Consider the following 21586-nt stretch of genomic DNA (forward strand, 5'->3'; position numbering starts at 1 on the left):
GTAGACTGCGGTCACACGTTGCAATCACGGCGCTGGAGCGATGCCGAAGTCCCCGGGTAACCAGGGTAAACATCGGGTTACTAAGCGCAGGGCCGCGCTTAGTAACCCGATGTTTACCCTGGTTACCAGCGTAAACGTAAAAAAAACAAACAGTACATACTTACATTCCGGTGTCTGTCCCCCGGCGTTCTGCTTCTCTCCACTGTGTAAGCGCCATAGCCGGAAAGCAGAGCGGTGACGTCACCGCGTCACCGCTGTGCTCGCTTTCCGGCTGGCAGGCGCTCACAGTGCAGAGAAGCTGAGACGCCGGAGGACAGACACCGGAATGTGAGTATGTACTGTTTGTTTTTTTTACGTTTACGCTGGTAACCAGGGTAAACATCAGGTTACTAAGCGCGGCCCTGCGCTTAGTTACCCGATGTTTACCCTGGTTACAAGCTAACACATCGCTGGATCGCTGTCACACACAACGATCCAGCGATGTCAGCGGGTGATCAAGCGACGAAAGAAAGTTCCATACGATCTGCTACGACGTACGATTCTCAGCTGGGTCCCTGATCGCTGCTGCGTGTCAGACACTGCGATATCGTATGGATATCGCTAGAACGTCACGAATCGTACCGTCGTAGCGATCAAAATTGCACTGTGAGACAGTACCCTTACACAGAGAGATCTAGATCTGTCCCCAATGTGCTAATTTATTCACACATTTCTGGAAGGAATAACAGAGGAAGAGCCCCAGGCAGAGTGAAAACATGAACCAAGGCAGAAGTGTCAGGAGTGTAACATGTCCTAATTAAAACATACCAATTTTTCTGTTTCCTCCACCTAAATTAAAGGAGGGTTTCCATTTAAAAACAATATAAGGACCACAACCAATTAGATGAGTAAAACAAACAAACAAAAACAAGACAGATACAGATCATGCTCGCCTTCCTTAGTCCCATGTTCTGGATGCAGTGGTGACATCACGACTACAATGAGCATCACCACTGCAGCCAATCCCTGAACCCAAGCGCTCTGCTGATAATGATGGCACAAGCCAGCGAACTCACTAATAGGATTGCAGTCAAAACAATAACACTGAAGCAGCAGCAGGAACAAGGGAAGGAGAGGACTATCTAATCAATTGGGGTCCACTTTTCTAAAAATGAAAACCCAAATAAATAGTACAAGCAGTAGAAGGAAAAGAACTTGTCTGCTTCTCCGCTTACACCACCCTGCTTCTTACTTCCATTACTTTGGATTCACTTTTAAACTCAGTCTTAGGCCATGTTCTCACAATGAGTATTTGGACAGTTTCAAACATTGCAGATTTTAGGCAGCATTTCTGCACATATTTGGTAAATATGGCTTCTGACGTGGAAAAAAAAAAAAAAAAAAAAAGCATGGTGGTCATAAGATTTCTAGACATTCTACCCACTTTTCTGGAACTGTAACAGATGCTGCGTTTTTTTTGTGCAGTTTAAATACGCAGTGTGAAAAACTCACCAAAAACTCATAGGAATTTAACCTTAGAAGTGTAAAGATGACAAAAGAAGAGGAGGCAGGATTGGCAGAGAGATAGAGGCACGAACACACACAGACCTGTGTTGCTGCTTTCTAGTAGGTGTTTTATAAAATATTCTAATTGCCATGCTTTCATAAACAACGACGTTAACACTAATAGTGTGGTTTGTAACCCTCACAGTACCTGCAATTCATGGTGACGCTGGAGCTGCTCCTCAATGTTTCCCCTCCCTTCCATCAGTGACGATTCGTAAGAGATCAGGTGGTGTGGCCTGCTTCCGGCAGCTAGGAGCACCCAGTCCCCCGATAATGTACCCTCATCTTGGACTGCAGTGAAGAAAACATTACCAGGAGACTGGCTGCTACTAGCAGACGGGAGCAGGTCACACCTCCTGATCTGTGACGAAACGTCACAGATAGGAGGGGGAGCAGTGAGGAGCAGCTCCAGCATCACACCGATCTGCAGGTACTGTAAGGGTTACAAACAGCTTTATTCATATTAACTTTATTGTTCATGAAGGCATGGGCATTCAAATACGTTTTCTCTCCAGATTACCCCTTTAACTGAATCCAAAAGGTGCACAACTGCTGCATAACTCACCTTTGTTAAATGTGCAATAGAGGAGAGCAGAATTTGCTCTCAATGTGTGCTGTGTCTGGGAGACATCATAGCAACGAGTCTCAGCCCAAGCTGCAGCAAAGTTTAGGCAAACTGAAAAAGGGAAACTATTGGCCATTAGCCAATATAAGTCATAATGGACAAAAAGTGTCATTACCCATCTACGGAGACAGGACAGTCAATTCCGACAGTTACTTTATACAAATTAAGTACAGTATGAAACCATAAAAAAACAAAAAACAAAGAAAAGTAGTCTTTTCTAGTACAATGAAACATTTTAGACAGCAAATGTTTCCATACAGCTAGCATTGGTCTCCCAGATCTCATCATCCACAGGATCTAGCGGCCTCATGACCGAGCTAGTCACAGGCATCTTTTTCTCATCCAGTCCACTGTAATGCTCGCTTTTCACTTTGGATTTTCTTTCTCCATTTAGATCTGTGAGTTTTGCAGGTGAAGACACTTTGGAGACCTGGACCTCGTTGTTCAATGTGGCTTCAAAAAAGCGATTTTGGACAATGTATCTGACGCACTGTAAAATTACATTTCTTTCATGTCTTATGTCACGAGCCAACAACTAGAAAAAAAAAAAAGAAAGATAAAATGTAATAATATAATGCAATAGTTTTCTGCTAAAAATATTAAGTCAGAAACCATGGATGCCCAGGTACATGTCCTACAAGAAAGCTGCGTGCCCAGGCAGATACCAGACAAGAATGTAGGCTGCTTTTAACAAGAACGCAATTCCACTAAATATCCCACAATCTATTCTCGAGAGGACAAGGTAATAATTATCTGCTAACAATGTGGCATATAGGCCAAGCTAAGCCAGACACCCAAATCATAAATGCTGTAAAAGTGTAAGGAAAATGGAAGCCAAAAAACCATAATGATTTCGCTTGACGCTTCTTCCTGGGGGGCCGTTGATCTACGGCCCCCAAGGAAGAAGGGTCAATGAAACGCACGTCGGGGTTTTTTCCTTACTACAGCAACCTCCACGCCACAGGTACTGGCAACGCTCTTTTAACTTTCTTGTACATGGTCTTGGACCCTGTTGCTGCAAGGATCACACTATACCTTGATGTTCCTATTCTGCTATGCACTTGCACTTTAGCACATTGTAGTTTTATTGTTCATAGGATGTAACCCTTTTTCTGACCCTTTATTTGCCACACTGTGGGTCATTGCATATATCTACCTTATTATTCTAGAGCCTGCTGGTGCAAGTGTCTATCAGATACTCTTATACTCTATGCCACAAGTGCCTTGACTTTCCTTGTATCCACATTCTGGATTTATATTGTTTTAATGTATGTGGCTGTCAGTGGATCTTGTAATCATTTCTATTTGTACTGCTTGACTTATCATGGTACAGCTTGCTAGGAATTCACTCTGCCTTGTTCTATGTCCCCTTGTTTAAATATTTTCTATTCTATTTTTTTATTTTAAATTTAAATGTCAATAAAATTATTCTATTTTACTTTGGGCTCTCCACTTCGCTTTTATGGGTTTATTATAAACGTACATGAAGATAACCTGTCGACATGATTTTGTAAAGTAAAGACATGGCTGTAATACTGATTACACCGTTAGCTTTGGTGAAGAAACTCGCTTTGTTGTTCTTCTGTAATCACCATATGAAGTTTTCAGCTAATTAGATTTTGGTGCACAGGGGGTGACTGAATACTGGGTCTCCTCCTCCCTGTCTGCAATTCCCCAGCCTCTGGGGGTGCAACACAAGGAGACACTCCTCACGGTTTGAGAAGCACTAGTCTAGATAATCCTCAGACATATGAGCAAGCATATATTTCTAGTCTAATGGACGCCATGGTTGATGGCCCTCAACCAAGTTACATTTTAACAAGTTCACAAACGACATTTCAGCTTTTAATGTCAATGAATGGAAACTTTCTTATTTGCAAGTAGAAAATGATGAATTATTAGAACATGACGAGAGACATTTATAATTGTGTTTTATGCCATTTTCTACATTTCCTCACTATAAATGCACTAATTTATTCAATCTTTTTAGCCATGGAATGATGCAGGGTTTTTTATTTTTATACCTGTGCCAAAAAAAGGGGAAGGGCATGAAAACTTTTGGTCAACATATATCAGAATTGAACATAAATAAGACCGCTTTAGATATTATTATTATTATAATACGTTGTTATTGTTATGATTATTAATGATAATAAAAAGGTGATTACAAATGGTAAATATGTAAGCCTTAAATTTACAAGGGTGGAGCAGAAATTGAGAAAAATGACTTTGGTATGCTTGCATAAAAAAAAAAAAAATCATCTTTCCATCATTTGCAAAATGATTTCATTTTCTTACCATTTCTAGCAGAGTATTCCGACTCTTTGTGTTAACTGGTCTCTTGGTGTTGTTGCGGCCTTTATTCGTGTGGCTTCTGTTATGGGAGACTTTTGGCTTCAAGTCAGTACTGCAAGAGTCTGCGTTTGACACTTCCGAGGTGTTCTTAGTCTTTACGTTCGCAGGCACAGAGTCCGTGCTCTGCTTGTGCGCTTCTAATATATGCCTGTTTTCTTCTATGGCTTCAGTTATCTTCTTCATTGGGATCTCTGAAACAAACCATGAGTTATTGATTCAGATCGATGAGCGTTAAATAGAAGTTGCATGAAAATAGCCGAAGTTCTGAAACGTCAGATTATTACAGATTAACCAAACACTGTACTGTGTAGCACAGTGATGGCGAACCTATGACACGCGTGTCAGTGCTGACACGCGTAGTCATTTTCAGTGACACGCCGGCCGCGGCCCCATAGAAATTGCTTCTTTCCCAAGGTCTGAAGGAGAGGAAACTCTCCTTCAGGCCCTGGGAACCATATTAATATGTAAAATAAAGAATTAAAATAAAAAATATTGCTATACTCACCTGTCCGACGCAGCCTGGACGTCCGCGAGGGAACCGGCAGCGTTGTTTGCTTAAAAATCGCGGTTTTCCTTCCTTCCTTGAAGTCCCGGCTTGTGATTGGTTGCGTGCCGCCCATGTGACCGAGACGCGACCAATCACAGCAAGCCGTGACGTAATTTTAGGTCCTTCAGGATTTTAAAATTACGTTCCGGCGTTGTGATTGGTTGCGTCGCCCATGTGACCGCACGCAACCAATCACAACGCCGGAACGTAATTTTAAAATCCTGAAGGACCTAAAATTACGTCACGGCTTGCTGTGATTGGTCGCGTCTCGGTCACATGGGCGGCACGCAACCAATCACAAGCCGGGACTTCAAGTAAGGAAGGAAAACAGCGATTTTTAAGCAAACAACGCTGCCGGTTCCCTCGCGGACGTCCAGGCTGCGTCGGACAGGTGAGTATAGCAATATTTTTTATTTTAATTCTTTATTTTACACACATTAATGTTGTTTCGATACCGATACCCGATACCACAAAAGTATCGGATCTCGGTATCGGAATTCCGATACAGCAAATATCGGCCGATACCCGATACTTGCGGTATCGGAATACTAAACAATGGCATCCGATCCGATTTTTTATCGGATCGGATGCCATGCAGGAGGTCTGTGGGTCCAAACAACAGAGCTCCGGTGCAGAGCGTCTAGGCCTGGGACTTCCGGTAGGCCAGGCGCAGCTCCCGGAAGTCCCAGGCCTCTGCGTCGGATCTGTGTTGTTTGGGCGACATTGCGCTGCTCCCTGCTGCGCCGACCAGAAGTCCCAGGCTGCACTTCTGAGGCCTGAGGAGATAGCTGTCTGGACTCAGGCCCTGTGATAGCTGTCTGGACTCAGGCCCTGTGATGGCTGTCTGGACTCAGGCCCTGTGATAGCTGTCTGGACTCAGGCCCTGTGATTGCTGTCTGGACTCAGGCCCTGTGATTGCTGTCTGGACTCAGGCCCTGTGATTGCTGTCTGGACTCAGGCCCTGTGATTGCTGTCTGGACTCAGGCCCTGTGATAGCTGTCTGGACTCAGGCCCTGTGATTGCTGTCTGGACTCAGGCCCTGTGATTGCTGTCTGGACTCAGGCCCTGTGATTGCTGTCTGGACTCAGGCCCTGTGATAGCTGTCTGGACTCAGGCCCTGTGATAGCTGTCTGGACTCAGGCCCTGTGACTACTACAGCAACCATCATCCAGTGAACTGTGGGGTGTCATTGGCCATTACTGAGATAAGTGAGAGGGAGGCATCAGTGATGGCGAACCTGTGGCAGTCCAGCTGTTGCAAAACTACAATTCCCATCATGGCTGGCCATTCAAAGCAAAGGCTTTGGCTGTAAAGACATGATGGGAATTGTAGTTTTGCAACAGCTGGAGTGCCACAGGTTCGCCATCACTGGAAGAATTCCCCCTCCCCCTCACTTATCTTAGTTCACGGCACCCCACACAAGTTAAATAATAGCAAGACCAACAAAAGAAACCAACTGACAGATGAACAAAGAAGTCACTAAGCAGGTAAGTTAATTCTAATTATACATATTTGTTATTTAAACTATACATGTCGCAAAATTATGTTTTTTTATCAAGGTGACACACCACCCAAGTTATGCTCGGTTTTTTGGCGAATTTTGACACACCGAGCTCAAAAGGTTGCCCATCACTGGTGTAGCATCATAGCACATGGCCACTAGAGGGCGCCAACACATTTGCCAAAAACACCTAAATATGACAGCGAAGTATCGGTCACTACTAAATTCTTTACAAATTTATGTGCGACTAGTATTTGTAGTGAACTACGTGGTTTGTTGGATTTTAGGCTTGTAAAGGCTGTAGGAGAAGAGTTACAAAAGCCCTTTCAGGGGCAAATTGTCTTGTTGGAGATTAAAGGGATTGCCTCATGTAAATTATTAAAACACATGTCCCAGATCAGCGCCATTCCAGTGGTGTCAGTGCGGTGCTTCCTGGCGCTCATGTGCATACAGCTAAAGCGCAGCTGCACCTTTCACACATTTCATCAGAAGGAAAAGTTGAAGGGGTATTCCCATCTCCACGATCCTATCCCAATATGTAGTAAGTGTAATAATATTAGCAAATACCTCCAATTAGAAATGTAGTATAGTTCTTCTGATTCGCTACATTGCTTTCCCCATGTGCAGGCCATTGCAGTAGCTTAGGTATCCATGATTACAACCACTAACAACTGTCACTGAGTAGTTGTAACCATGGATAAAATAAGCTACTGCAATGCCTGCAAATGGGGTAAGTGACCTATATTTCTAATTGGAGGTATTGGCTATTATTACACCTACTACGTATTGGGATAGGATCTTGAAGATGGGAATACCCCTTTAAGTCTGACCGCTCTGTGAAGGCTGTAGCACTCATGTGGCTGCAGGAAGCCGGCGCGGACATCTTTGCAACAGTTGTGATGCAGGAGGTTAGTATGTGTTTGCTACTTTATGTTATCTGCAGCACTTTAGGAAATGAGCAGTACTGGACAATCTCTTTATTGCTTAAATCCTTCCAAACATATTATGTACTATTACATCCTATGTTGGGTCTCAGTCATTGCTTAGAAAGTGACAAAAGAATGACAGCCATTTGCAAACAGAAAACAGGTGTGTACGGGTGTATACTTAGAGTAGCCATTTCCATGTATAACTAACAAAGTTTAATTCTGTGATGCTATAGCACATAAACATGAATTATATGAAATTTTAATTGCACTTTGTTAGATATACAGGGTGGGCCATTTATATGGATACACCTAAATAACATGGGAATGGTTGGTGATATCAACTTCCTATTTGTGGCACATTAGTATATGGGAGGGGGAAACTTTTCAAGACGGGTGGTGACCATGGCAGCCATTTTGTAGTCGGCCGTTTAGGATCCAACTTTATATCCACTGGGAAGAGGGTAATGTGATACATCAAACTTATTGAGAATTTCACAAGAAAAACAATGGTGTGCTTGGTTTTAACGTAACTTTATTCTTTCATGAGTTATTTACAAGTTTATGACTAGTGATGAGTGAATATACTCGTTACTCGAGATTTCTCGAGCACGCTCGGGGGTTCTCCGAGTATTTTTTAGTGTTCGGAGATATAGTTTTTATTGCCGCAGCTGAATGATTTACATCTGTTAGCCAGCATAAGTACATGTGGGGATTCCCTAGCAACCAGGCAACGACCACATGTACTTAGAATAAGTACATTTTTTGGAAGTGCATCTGAACAGCAAGGTGGATTGCTGTTGAGGGGAGATAGAGAAAAAAAAATAAAAAAATCTATAAATCTTCAGCACAGCGAGTGTGAGCGAGCTGAGTGTGACCTGAGCGTAAGTGTGAACGGCGGTAAGTGTGTGACTTGTGATTCAGTGACTTTGGAATCAGGGAGTTTCCAAGGGAGGAATTGCTTCTGTTTTTTTTTTTTTTTTTTTTGGTTTAATTAATACTTTGTATTTATTTTTAATTAACGTTTCTGTGTGGTGCAATCCCCATTAGGAAATGTGCTCCACAATTGTTAATGCCATCCAGTGTACATCTTGCCACATGTATGCAGTCCTTGACCAGCCGGTCGAGGGTGCATACTGCTGTGCGAGATGTGAGCACGTTGTGCATTTGGAAACCCAGATACTGGATCTAAATGTGCAGCTGGCAACACTGAGATCCATAGACAATATGGAGAGGAGTCTTCTGCTCACAGAGCAGACGCTCAATGGGATAGATGAGGAGGGGGATGGTAGGATGGAGCTGCAGGACAGTGTGGCAGTTAGCTGGGTGACAGATAGAAGGCGGGGTAGAGGGAAGAGTGTCAGGGAGGCTAGTCCTGATCTGGCACACCCCAATAAGTTTGCTAAGTTGGCAGATGAGGGGGGTGCCAGTACAGGGGTAGCACTGCTGCAGCCAGGCATGTCCTCTGAAAGCCGGAGGAGTGACTGCTCCAGTAAGGGGGGAAATAGGAGAGCAGGGCAGGCCAGACAGGTGCTGGTAGTGGGGGACTCAATTATTAGGGGAACAGATAGGGCAATCTGTCACAAAGACAGGGATCGTCGGACGGTGTGCTGCCTACCTGGCGCTCGAGTCCGACACATCGCTGATCGGGTGGACAGATTACTGGGAGGGGCTGGTGAGGACCCAGCGGTCATGGTGCACATGGGCACAAATGACAAAGTTAGAGGTAGGTGGAAGGTCCTTAAAGATGATTTCAGGGAATTAGGCTGCAAGCTGAAAGCAAGGACCTCCAACGTGGTATTTTCCGAAATACTGCCTGTACCACGTGCCACGCCAGAAAGACAACGGGAGATTAGGGAGGTTAATAAGTGGCTCAAGAATTGGTGTAGGAAGGAGGGGTTTGGGTTCCTGCAGAACTGGGCCGACTTCTCAGTTGGCTACAGGTTCTACGCTAGGGACGGGCTGCACCTCAATGGGGAAGGTGCAGCTGTGCTGGGGGAGAAAATGGTTAGAAGGTTGGAGGAGTGTTTAAACTAGGGATTGGGGGGGAGGGTATTCATTTTATAGGAGGGGAAGATAGTGCAGATAGAGACCTGGGCACAAATAAGGAAGTTGGGGGTGGCGGTGGCATGGGGGGTGGGGTTAGAAAAGTTAGTAATTTAAGAAAGAATAGAGGTACAGAGAGTAACATCAAGTGCATGTATACTAATGCCAGAAGCCTCGCCAACAAAATGGATGAATTAGAACTAATGTTGTTGGAGCATAATTATGACATGGTGGGGATATCTGAGACGTGGCTGGATGAGAGCCATGACTGGGCTGTTAACTTGCAGGGCTATAGCCTGTTCAGAAATGACCGTACAGATAAGCGAGGGGGAGGGGTATGTCTGTATGTAAAAATCTACCTTAAAACCCATCCTGCGTGATAATATAGGTGAATTTAATGAAAATGTAGAGTCCCTGTGGGTGGAGATAAGGGGAGGGGGAAAAAATAATAAATTACTGATAGGGGTTTGTTATAAATCTCCAAAACTAATGGAAGCAAATGGAGAATATCCTCGTAAAGCAAATAGATGAAGCTGCGACTCAAGGAGAAGTCATTATTATGGGGGACTTCAATGAAATAGATTGGGGAACAGAAGCCTGCAGTTCCAGCAAAGGTAATCAGTTTTTGACAACTATGAGAGACAATTACCTTTCACAACTGGTTCAGGACCCAACAAGGAGGGGGGCACTGCTAGACCTAATATTAACCAACAGGCCAGACCGCATATCAAATATAAGGGTTGGGGGTCACTTGGGGAATAGTGATCACAAAATAATAAGTTTTCATGTAACCTTTAATAAGATGGGTAGTAGGGGGGTGACAAGGACACTAAACTTCAGGAGGGCAAATTTCCAACGGATGAGAGAGGATCTTGGTGCAATTAACTGGGACAATATCCTGAGACACAAAAATACACAAAGAAAATGGGAGACATTTATTAGCATCCTGGATAGGACCTGTGCACAGTATATACCGTATGGGAATAAACATACTAGAAATAGGAGGAAACCAATATGGCTAAATAGAGCTGTAAGGGGCGCAATAAGGGACAAAAAGAAAGCATTTAGAGAATTAAAGGAAGTAGGTAGTGAGGAGGCATTAAATAAATACAGAAAATTAAATACATTCTGTAAAAAGCAAATCAAGGCAGCAAAGATTGAGACAGAGAGACTCATTGCCAGAGAGAGTAAAAATAATCCCAAAATATTCTTTAACTATATAAATAGTAAGAAACTAAAAAATGACAGTGTTGGCCCCCTTAAAAATAGTCTGGGTGAAATGGTGGATGAGGATGAGGAAAAAGCCAATATGCTAAATGACTTTTTCATCAGTATTTACAAAAGAAAATCCCATGGCAGACAAAATGACTAGTGATAAAAATTCCCCATTAACCCCTTCATGACCCAGCCTATTTTGGCCTTAATGACCTTGCCGTTTTTTGCAATTCTGACCAGTGTCCCTTTATGAGGTAATAACTCCGGAACGCTTCAACGGATCCTTGCGATTCTGAGACTGTTTTTTCGTGACATATTGGGCTTCATGTTAGTGGTAAATTTAGGTCGATAATTTTTGAGTTTATTTGTGAAAAAAATGGAAATTTGGCAAAAAATTTGAAAATTTCGCAATTTTCACATTTTGAATTTTTATTCTGTTAAACCAGAGAGTTATGTGACACAAAATAGTTAATAAATAACGTTTCCCACATGTCTACTTTACATCAGCACAATTTTGGAAACAATTTTTTTTTTTGCTAGGAAGTTATAAGGGTTAAAATTTGACCAGTGATTTCTCATTTTTACAACAAAATTTACAAAACCATTTTTTTTAGGGACCACCTCACATTTGAAGTCATTTTGAGGGTTCTATATGGCTGAAAATACCCAAAAGTGACACCATTCTAAAAACTGCACCCCTCAAGGTGCTCAAAACCACATTCAAGAAGTTTATTAACCCTTCAGGTGTTTCACAGCAGCAGAAGCAACATGGAAGTAAAAAATGAACATTTAACTTTTTAGTCACAAAAATGATCTTTTAGCAACAATTTTTTTTATTTTCCCAGCGGTAAAAGGAGAAACTGGACCACGGACGTTGTTGTCCAATTTGTCCTGAGTACGCTGATACCTCATATGTGGGGGTAAACCACTGTTTGGGCGCACGGCAGGGCTCGGAAGGGAAGGAGCGCCATTTGACTTTTTGAATGAAAAATTGGCTCCAATCTTTAGCGGACACCATGTCACGTTTGGAGAGCCCCCGTGTGCCTAAACATTGGAGCTCCCCCACAAGTGACCCCATTTTGGAAACTAGACCCCCCAAGGAACTTATCTAGAAGCATAGTGAGCACTTTAAACCCCCAGGTGCTTCACAAATTGATCCGTAAAAATGAAAAAGTACTTTTTTTTCACAAAAAAATTATTTTAGCCTCAATTTTTTCATTTTCACATGGGCAACAGGATAAAATGGATCCTAAATTTTGTTGGGCAATTTCTCCTGAGTACACCAATACCTCACATGTGGGGGTAAACCACTGTTTGGGCACATGGTAAGGCTCGGAAGGGAAGGAGCGCCATTTGACTTTTTGAATGAAAAATTATCTCCATCGTTAGCGGACACCATGTCACGTTTGGAAAGCCCCTGTGTGCCTAAACATTGGAGCTCCTCCACAAGTGACCCCATTTTGGAAACTAGACCCCCCAAGGAACTCATCTAGAGGCATAGTGAGCACTTTAAACCCCCAGGTGCTTCACAAATTGATCCGCAAAAATGAAAAAGTACTTTTTTTTCACACAAAATTTCTTTTAGCCTCAATTCTTTCATTTTCACATGGGCAACAGGATAAAATGGATCCTAAAATTTGTTGGGCAATTTCTCCTGAGTATGCCGATACCTCATATGTGGGGGTAAACCACTGTTTGGGTGCACGGCAAGGCTCGGAAGGGGAGGCGTGCCATTTGACTTTTTGAATGGAAAATTAGCTCCAATCGTTAGCGGACACCATGTCGCGTTTGGAGAGCCCCTGTGTGCCTAAACATTGGAGCTCCCCTACAAGTGACCCCATTTTGGAAACTAGACCCCCCAAGGAACTTATCTAGATGCATAGTGAGCACTTACAACCCCCAGGTGCTTCACAGAAGTTTATAACGCAGAGCCGTGAAAATAAAAAAATAATTTTTCTTTCCTCAAAAATTATTTTTAGCCCAGAATTTTTTATTTTCCCAAGGATAATAGGAGAAATTGGACCCCAAATGTTGTTGTACAGTTTGTCCTGAGTACGATGATACCCCATATGTGGGGGTAAACCACTGTTTGGGCGCACGGCAGGGCTCGGAAGGGAAGGCACGCCATTTGGCTTTTTGAATGGAAAATTAGCTCCAATCATTAGCGGACACCATGTCGCGTTTGGAGAGCCCCTGTGTGCCTAAACATTGGAGCTCCAGCACAAGTGACCCCATTTTGGAAACTAGACCTCCAAAGGAACTAATCTAGATGTGTGGTGAGCACTTTGAACCCCCAAGTGCTTCACAGAAGTTTATAACGCAGAGCCATGAAAATAAAAAATCATTTTTCTTTCCTCAAAAAAGATGTTTTAGCAAGCAATTTTTTATTTTCACAAGGGTAACAGGAGAAATTGGGCCCCAATGTTTGTTGCCCAGTTTGTTGTGAGTACAGTGATACCCCATATGTGGGGGTAAACCACTGTTTGGGCGCACGTCAGGGCTCGGAAGGGAAGTAGTGACATTTGAAATGCAGACTTTGATGGAATGGTCTGCGGGCGTCACGTTGCATTTGCAGAGCCCCTGATGTGCCTAAACAGTAGAAACACCCCACAAGTGACCCCATTTTGGAAACTAGACCCCCCAAGGAACTTATCTAGATGTGTGGTGAGCACGTTCAACCCCCAAGTGCTTCACAGAAGTTTACAACGCAGAGCCGTGAAAATAAAAAAACATTCTTCTTTCCTCAAAAATTATGTCTTAGCAAGTAATTTTTTATTTTTGCAAGGGTAACAGGAGAAATTGGACCCCAACAGTTGTTGCCCAGTTTGTCCTGAGTACGCTGGTACCCCAAATGTGGGGGTAAACCACTGTTTGGGCACACGTCGGGGCTTGGAAGGGAGGGAGCACCATTTGACTTTTTGAATGCAAGATTGGCTGGAATCAATGGTGGCGCCATGTTGCGTTTGGAGACCCCTGATGTGCCTAAACAGTGGAAACCCCTCATTTCTAACTTAAACACTAACCCCAACACACCCCTAACCCTAATCCCAACTGTAGCCATAACCCTAATCCCAACCCTAACCCCAACACACCCCTAACCACAACCCTAACCCCAACACACCCGTAACCCTAATTCCAACCCTAGCCCTAATTCCAACCCTAACCCTAAGGGTATGTGCCCACGTAGCGGATTCGTGTGAGATTTTTCCGCACGACTTTTGAAAAATCTGCAAGTAAAAGGCACTGCGTTTTACCTGCGGATTTACAGCAGATTTCCAGTGTTTTTTTGTGCGGATTTCACCTGCGGATTCCTATTGAGGAACAGGTGTAAAACGCTGCGGAATCCGCACAAAGAATTGACATGCTGTGGAAAATACAACGCAGCGTTTCTGCACGGAATTTTCCGCATTATGGGCACAGCGGATTTGGTTTTCCATAGGTGTACACGGTACTGTAAACCTGATGGAAAACTGCTACGAATTCGCAGCGGCCAATCCGCTGCGGATCCGCGGCCAATCCGCTGCGGATCCGCTGCCAAATCCGCACATGCCATAACCCTAACCCTACCCGTAACCCTAACCCTAGTTCTAACCCTAACCCTAGTTCTAACCCTAACCCTAGTGGAAAAAAAATATATATATATTTTCTTTATTTTATTATTGTCCCTATCTATGGGGGTGATAAAGGGGGGGGTTTATTTATTATTTTTTTTATTTTGATCGCTGTGGTAGAACCTACCACAGCGATCAAAATGTACCTGTAAGGAATCTGCCGGCCGGCGGGCGTACTGAGCATGCGCCCGCCATTTTGGAAGATGGCGGCGCCCAGCGAGGAGACGGCCGGACACCGGGAGGATCGGTAAGTATGAAGGGGTGGTGGGGGGGTGGATCTGAGCACAGGGGGGGTGATCGGAGGATGGGGGGAGCGGACAGCAGGACGGGGGAGCGGGCAGGAGGACGGGGGAGCGGGCTGGAGCACGGGGCAGCGGAGCACAGGACGGAGGGGACCGGACCACGCACCGGAGCACTGGGGGGGCGATCGGTGGGGTGGGGGGTGGTCACTTCAGGTTTTCCAGCCATGGCCGATGATATTGCAGCATCGGCCATGGCTGGATTGTAATATTTCACCTGTTTTTTAGGTGAAATATTACAAATCGCTCTGATTGGCAGTTTCACTTTCAACAGCCAATCAGAGCGATCGTAGCCACGGGGGGGTGAAGCCACCCCCCCTGGGCTGAAGCACCACTCCCCCTGTCTCTGCAGATCGGGTAAAATGGGAGTTAACCCCTTCACCCGATCTGCAGGGACGCGATCCCTCCATGACGCATATGCTGCGTCATAGGTCGGGAAGGCACAGACTTTCATGACGCAGCGTATGCGTCAAAGGTCGGGAAGGGGTTAAATGTCACCTGCTTAACCCAGCAGGAAGTACAGCGGCGTCTAAAAATCACAAAAATTGACAAATCTCAGGGCCCGGATGGGATACACCCCCGAGTACTGCAGGAACTAAGTACAGTCATTGATAGACCATTATTTTTAATCTTTAAAGACTCCATAATAACAGGGTCTGTACCACAGGACTGGCGTATAGCAAATGTGGTGCCAATATTCAAAAAAGGGGCAAAAACTGAACTCGGTAATTATAGGCCAGTAAGTTTAACCTCTACTGTGGGTAAAATCCTGGAGGGCATTCTAAGGGATGCTATGCTGGAGTATCTGAAGAGGAATAACCTCATGACCCAGTATCAGCACGGGTTTACTAGGGACCGTTCATGTCAGACTAATTTGATCAGCTTCTATGAAGAGGTAAGTTCAGGACTGGACCAAGGGAACCCAGTGGACGTAGTATATATGGACTTTTCCAAAGCTTTTGATACGGTGCCACACAAAAGGTTGTTACATAAAATGAGAGTAATGGGGATAGGGGAAAATATGTGTAAGTGGGTTGAGAGCTGGCTCAGGGATAGGAAACAAAGGGTGGTTATTAATGGAGCACACTCGGACTGGGTCACGGTTAGCAGTGGGGTACCACAGGGGTCAGTATTGGGCCCTCTTCTTTTTAACATATTTATTAATGACCTTGTAGGGGGCATTCAGAGTAGAATTTCAATATTTGCAGATGACACTAAACTCTGCAGGGTAATCAATACAGGGGAGGACAATTTTATATTACAGGATGATTTATGTAAACTAGAAGCTTGGGCTGATAAATGGCAAATGAGCTTTAATGGGGATAAATGTAAGGTCATGCACTTGGGTAGAAGTAATAAGATGTATAACTATGTGCTTAATTCTAAAACTCTGGGCAAAACCGTCAATGAAAAAGACCTGGGTGTATGGGTGGATGACAAACTCATATTCAGTGGCCAGTGTCAGGCAGCTGCTACAAAGGCAAATAAAATAATGGGATGTATTAAAAGAGGCATAGATGCTCATGAGGAGAACATAATTTTACCTCTATACAAGTCACTAGTTCGACCACACTTAGAATACTGTGCACAGTTCTGGTCTCCGGTGTATAAGAAAGACATAGCTGAACTGGAGCGGGTGCAGAGAAGAGCGACCAAGGTTATTAGAGGACTGAGGGGTCTGCAATACCAAGATAGGTTATTACACTTGGGGCTATTTAGTTTGGAAAAACGAAGACTAAGGGGTGATCTTATGTTAATGTATAAATATATGAGGGGACAGTACAAAGACCTTTCTGATGATCTTTTTAATCATAGACCTGAGACAGGGACAAGGGGGCATCCTCTACGTCTGGAGGAAAGAAGGTTTAAGCATAATAACAGACGCGGATTCTTTACTGTAAGAGCAGTGAGACTATGGAACTCTCTGCCGTATGATGTTGTAATGAGTGATTCATTAATTAAATTTAAGAGGGGACTGGATGCCTTTCTGGAAAAGTATAATGTTACAGGGTATATACACTAGATTCCTTGATAAGGCGTTGATCCAGGGAACTAGTCTGATTGCCGTATGTGGAGTCGGGAAGGAATTTTTTTCCCCATGGTGGAGTTACTCTTTGCCACATGGGGCTTTTTTGCCTTCCCCTGGATCAACATGTTAGGGCATGTTAGGTTAGGCTATGGGTTGAACTAGATGGACTTACAGTCTTTCTTCAACCTTAATAACTATGTAACTATGTAAGTGGAGGGAAAAAAAGCACAAAAATAAATAAATAAATAAATAATAATTGCCTGGTCTGGAAGATGTTTATACTCCAGCCCATTAGCTAAATGAAGTGCTACATAAAGAAATTCTAGCTTGCATTACAATATATTAGAGTTCTTTTCTTGAATCCTATCCAGTATTAGAAAAACAGGAGGCCACGAAGAATTACTCTTTGGCTTCAGGACAACAATTCCACTAGAGCTGGGGACACAGATGAACATTATGCTGCTACTTATCGACTCACCCTCGGGTTCGCTGTCACTATCGGAGGCGCTCCCATAGCAGGATATAAGTTGGCTTAGGGCGGACGTTAGTTGCTTTGGAACAACGGTTAGGCTGGTGGATGTTGGGTCTTCACCACTGTCAGATCCTACATGTAGAAATGAGAACAAAGAACGGACCAATGCTCCATGATGTAACAACATAACACAAACCATAAAGTCATGCACTAATATGCATGTGGATAGGGGGAAGACACATATCCAGAGCAGGTAGTGTGTTAATCTGGAAATATTATAAGTTAACTCGCGTTTGAACCCATTCTACGCCTGGGAGGTACACTTATACAATGTCCTCAATAAAATGGCGATGGCCAGCTATAGACTGCTATGGTGACACAGTAGTTAGTACATTTATTCAATAAAATGGAGCGTGCGCGCATGTAAATATATATATATATATATATATATATATATATATATATATATATATATATACACACACACACACACACACACACACACACACACGTGTGACTATATATAAAAAATTATATATAAATTATTATACACAGATTTTCATTAATTTATATTTTAGGGTGTACGCTTCCCCCATTGTACAGTACCAAGTATAGCACTTTTGTTGAGAAAGCAGTAAAACTAAGTTTGCTGCTTCTGTTCATGTCACGCTGAGCAGTGTTCCTACTCATGTAAAGTATTTTACTATGATTAATGGAAATGTACTATAAACAGCATTAGAACGGTTTTGGCAGTAAAGTTATTTACCATGAACAACTAGTAATTTCATGCAAAGTAATCCTGGAGGCCCCATCACTACAGGCTACCTGGGCAACTCTGCCAGCAGATCAGTAATTACATTGAATGTCACACTCGGGTGCCAAGTGCCCAACGGTAACTGACTCTAGGGGCTCACTGTTCTGCCATCATGTAAATATTACATTACCTTCATTCACAAATTTACCTATGCATCAATAATAATAATAATAAATAATAAACTGGGTAGTCTGTTAAATGAACGATGAGGTGCTGCCTTTGAAAGTAGAGAATGAAGTGTGTTATGCCAACTACTGCTCGTTTAGGTGCATGTGGGGGCCCAACGGGAATTCGCCTGTTCCCCAGTGGGACAGTCCGAGCCTGATTACATGGATGATACAGACCTTGCCATTACTTTCCCTGGCAAAAATCAGCTTGATTCTCTTTTGTTAATCAGCTGACATTAAAGGGACTGTCCACAATGAGAAATCTACTTCCAAAGGAATGGACTACATTTTCATTTCATAATAAATTGGCATGGTTTCTGCAGACGCAGCTGTTTGCAGACTGATAGTTGTTATTCTAAATCTCCTATCTGCAAAGGTGCTGTCTCTTAATCTGGATGAATTGAAAAGGGAAAAAAATAAAAACGTTTCCAATGGAAGACTTTATATTTCACCTGCAATCAGATTCATGCTGCCCGAACAATTGCAGCCAGGTATGTTTTACACCCGGGGATTATGGGACCAATTCATCAAAGTGTTTTCGCCAGTTTTCTTAAAACCTTGAAATTTTGCTAAGTTTTTGCAACTGGTATGGTGTCGATTTTTAATTTACCTAGCTTACTAATTCATCCAACCACTGTAGATCTACTGATTCATTATATTTTATCATCCCCCCCCCCCTTAATGGAAATGGGTAAAACCCAGCACCTTTAATGTTCTCCCACCCAGTATTTAATTGTCCCACATAACTATCTAATGTACCTTCTATCAAATCTATCTATCTAATGTATTCCTTCTGTTCGTATATAATGACCTGTTGATATGGCTTTGTACCACCTATATACTTTCTGTTCTCGATTTCTTTGTAATCATTTTTTCAATCCCGATTGTTACCACTCACTCCCTTTAAGTGCAGGACATTTGCCATATGAACAAATAGATACCTTGGTCACTGCCAGCGAGTATGTCTAGCGGATTCACAGCCTGGGTCAGTGCTTCTTTGGAAGGCTCTGCAGATTTATCTTCTGATCTCGAAGGCTCTTGCCTATTTGCAGCCTTATTGTCTCTGAATCTTCTTCCCCTATTTCTCCCATGTTTGTGATTTTTCCAAGACGATCGTTCCTTGTCACCACCCGGACCATTCCTCATTCCCTTCATCTTTCTGCAGGAAGACCCAGTGTTTTAGTAAGTAAAAATCAAGACACAAGCATAATTGCTTACCTGGCAAACAACATGGCCCAAATACAAGAGCTAAAAGTCAAGGCTGTGAATTAGAGCGGAATAAAGGCAATTTGCTAAATTAAACTTGTACAACTAATTGTATTGATTCATTAGTGTCAACCCAGTATCGTTGTTTTCTTGACAACAGACCTTCAGACTCCGTATGCGGGCTTAGAAATGGGTGGGTGAACAAGAGCGCCACGAAGCATAGGAACTAGTTAAGCCCCTCATACACAGAATAATGTTGGGCGCTCTCTCTGATAACTGGTTCGGCCAAATCTCTACTGTGTATGAGGGCGCGGGCCAGTTGTCAGGAAGATAGCGATGAGCCGTTCGAAATCAGACATGCTCAGTCAACGAGTATTCCTGGAAGTAAGTTGCCGACAGAGATGCGGGTTAATGGCATCCCCATAGAGAACGCAGGAGTGCTTGGCTGAACGATCGCTCCTGTGTATGGGAGAGACAGCCTAGAGGGTGGCTGGCTGAACAATAGGCCAAAGCATCACTCGGCTGAAAGACATCTAATGGAGGCCTTTAGAGTGCAAGTCATTGCATCACTTGAATAGCAGCTGATCTGCGGTGTCCAAGTGGGACCACTAAGGCTATGTGCACACAGTCAGGATTTTTAGCGGTTTTTTTTTTAGCTTTTTTTGTAGTTTTCAGCTAAAAAAAACTCTTACATAAGCATCCCATCATTTTTAATGCACGTCGCTTTTTTTTTTCTGCGGCGGAATCGCATTCCGGAAAAAAAACGCAGCATGTTCATTCTTTGTGCGCAATTGCGGCGATTTCGCACACATAGGAATGCATTCATCCTCTTACTTCCCACATGGAGCTATGCCCACCATGCGGGAAGTAAGCGGATCATGTGGGGTTGGTACCCAGGATGGAGGAGAGGAGACTCCTCCAGGCCCTGGGAATCATACACCTGTAAAAAAAAAAAAAAAAAAAAGAATTAAAATAAAAAAATCGCGATATTCTCACCTTCCAGTGGCCACCGCAGCCTTCCCGCTCCTCGCAATGCTCCTGTTCCCAGTGATGCCTTGCGGCAATGACCTGTGATGATGTAGCGGTCTCGCGTGATGCTACGTCATCTGGGGTCATTGCCGCGAGGCATTACTGGGAACGGGAACTGCCGAGAGCATCGCGAGGAGCGGGAAGCCTGCAGGGGCCGTCAGAAGGTGAGAATATCACAATTTTTTTTTATTATTATTATTTTTAACATTAGATCTTTTACTAGTGATGCTGCATAGGCAGCATCAATAGTAAAAAGTTGGTCACACTTGTCAAACACATATGCATGCCAATTCCGAAAGCTTTATACCCGCGGCAGGGAGTTGCAGAATTTCCGCGGAAATTCTGCAACGTGTGCACATAGCCTAAATGTTCTCATCCATCCTCTCAGTGGATGGACATGGAACAAAGATTGAACAGGATGCTACAGGTGAACAACTGGTTACATCGATGGTGCCATCAGCAACGTTTTGGGTTTCTTGATCATGGGGTGAATTTCCTGCATGATGGACTCCTGTAGTCATGCTAAAGATGGGTTGCAGCTTAAGAAAAGAAAACATTTGGTAGATACCTTGCTACACTCAGCAGAAAACTAAACTACAGCAATGTGGAATAGGAAAAATACCGTAAGGAAAAAGCATGCAGCTAATTAATTTCTTTTGAGAATCCTACTATTAGAAGTGGAAAGAACAAAAGAGAACAAATTATGAATGAAAACAGTGGGGCAAGAGAGACTACAAACTAAAATGTCTATACAAATGCACAGAGCATGGGTAACAAGAAGAATTCAAGGTGCTAACATAGGAAGAGATATGATGTCAAAGGCATCACTGAAACTTGGTGGGATGATACACTATTGGAATACAAACCTTGAAAGCTAGAACTTATTCATAAGAAAAAGGCTCAACAAGAGGGGAGGATGTTTTACATTGTATGTTAAGAAAATGTATATCTCCATAGAGATCCAAGCTTCAGAGAATGGTAGCTCTGTAAAAACTGGGTAAGAAAACAAGGAGAGGAGAACAGAAAGGATACTATTGTAGGTGTTTACTATAGGCCACCTGGACATACTGAAGATATGAATGAACTCTTTACAGCAGGTATCTTTGTTCTCCCATGATCAGTATCATACGTTTTGGAGATTTTAACTATCCAGATATGTGTTGGGAATCTCTCTCAGGCAAAAGAAATGGGTCCATAAA

General features: G+C 43.3%; 1 protein-coding gene across 2 annotated transcripts in view; it reads right to left on the reverse strand.

Moving 5' to 3' along the window:
- Positions 1 to 511: 511 nt before the first annotated feature.
- NUFIP1 (nuclear FMR1 interacting protein 1) overlaps positions 512 to 21586 on the reverse strand; it is a 72081-nt gene continuing 51006 nt past the window's right edge. The window contains exons 7-10 of one of the 2 annotated variants that reach the window (XM_077297358.1): positions 19094 to 19311; positions 17178 to 17303; positions 4469 to 4716; positions 512 to 2705 (exon numbers count right to left, since the gene is read on the reverse strand). In XM_077297358.1, coding sequence (XP_077153473.1) covers positions 2406 to 2705; positions 4469 to 4716; positions 17178 to 17303; positions 19094 to 19311 — 892 coding nt within the window. In that variant the 3' untranslated portion in view covers positions 512 to 2405. The remainder of the gene's footprint in view (positions 2706 to 4468; positions 4717 to 17177; positions 17304 to 19093; positions 19312 to 21586) is intronic. The other variant, XM_077297357.1, reaches the window with a different exon arrangement.

This window comes from Ranitomeya variabilis, chromosome 3, assembly GCF_051348905.1.
Source record: "Ranitomeya variabilis isolate aRanVar5 chromosome 3, aRanVar5.hap1, whole genome shotgun sequence".
NCBI lineage: Eukaryota > Metazoa > Chordata > Amphibia > Anura > Dendrobatidae > Ranitomeya > Ranitomeya variabilis.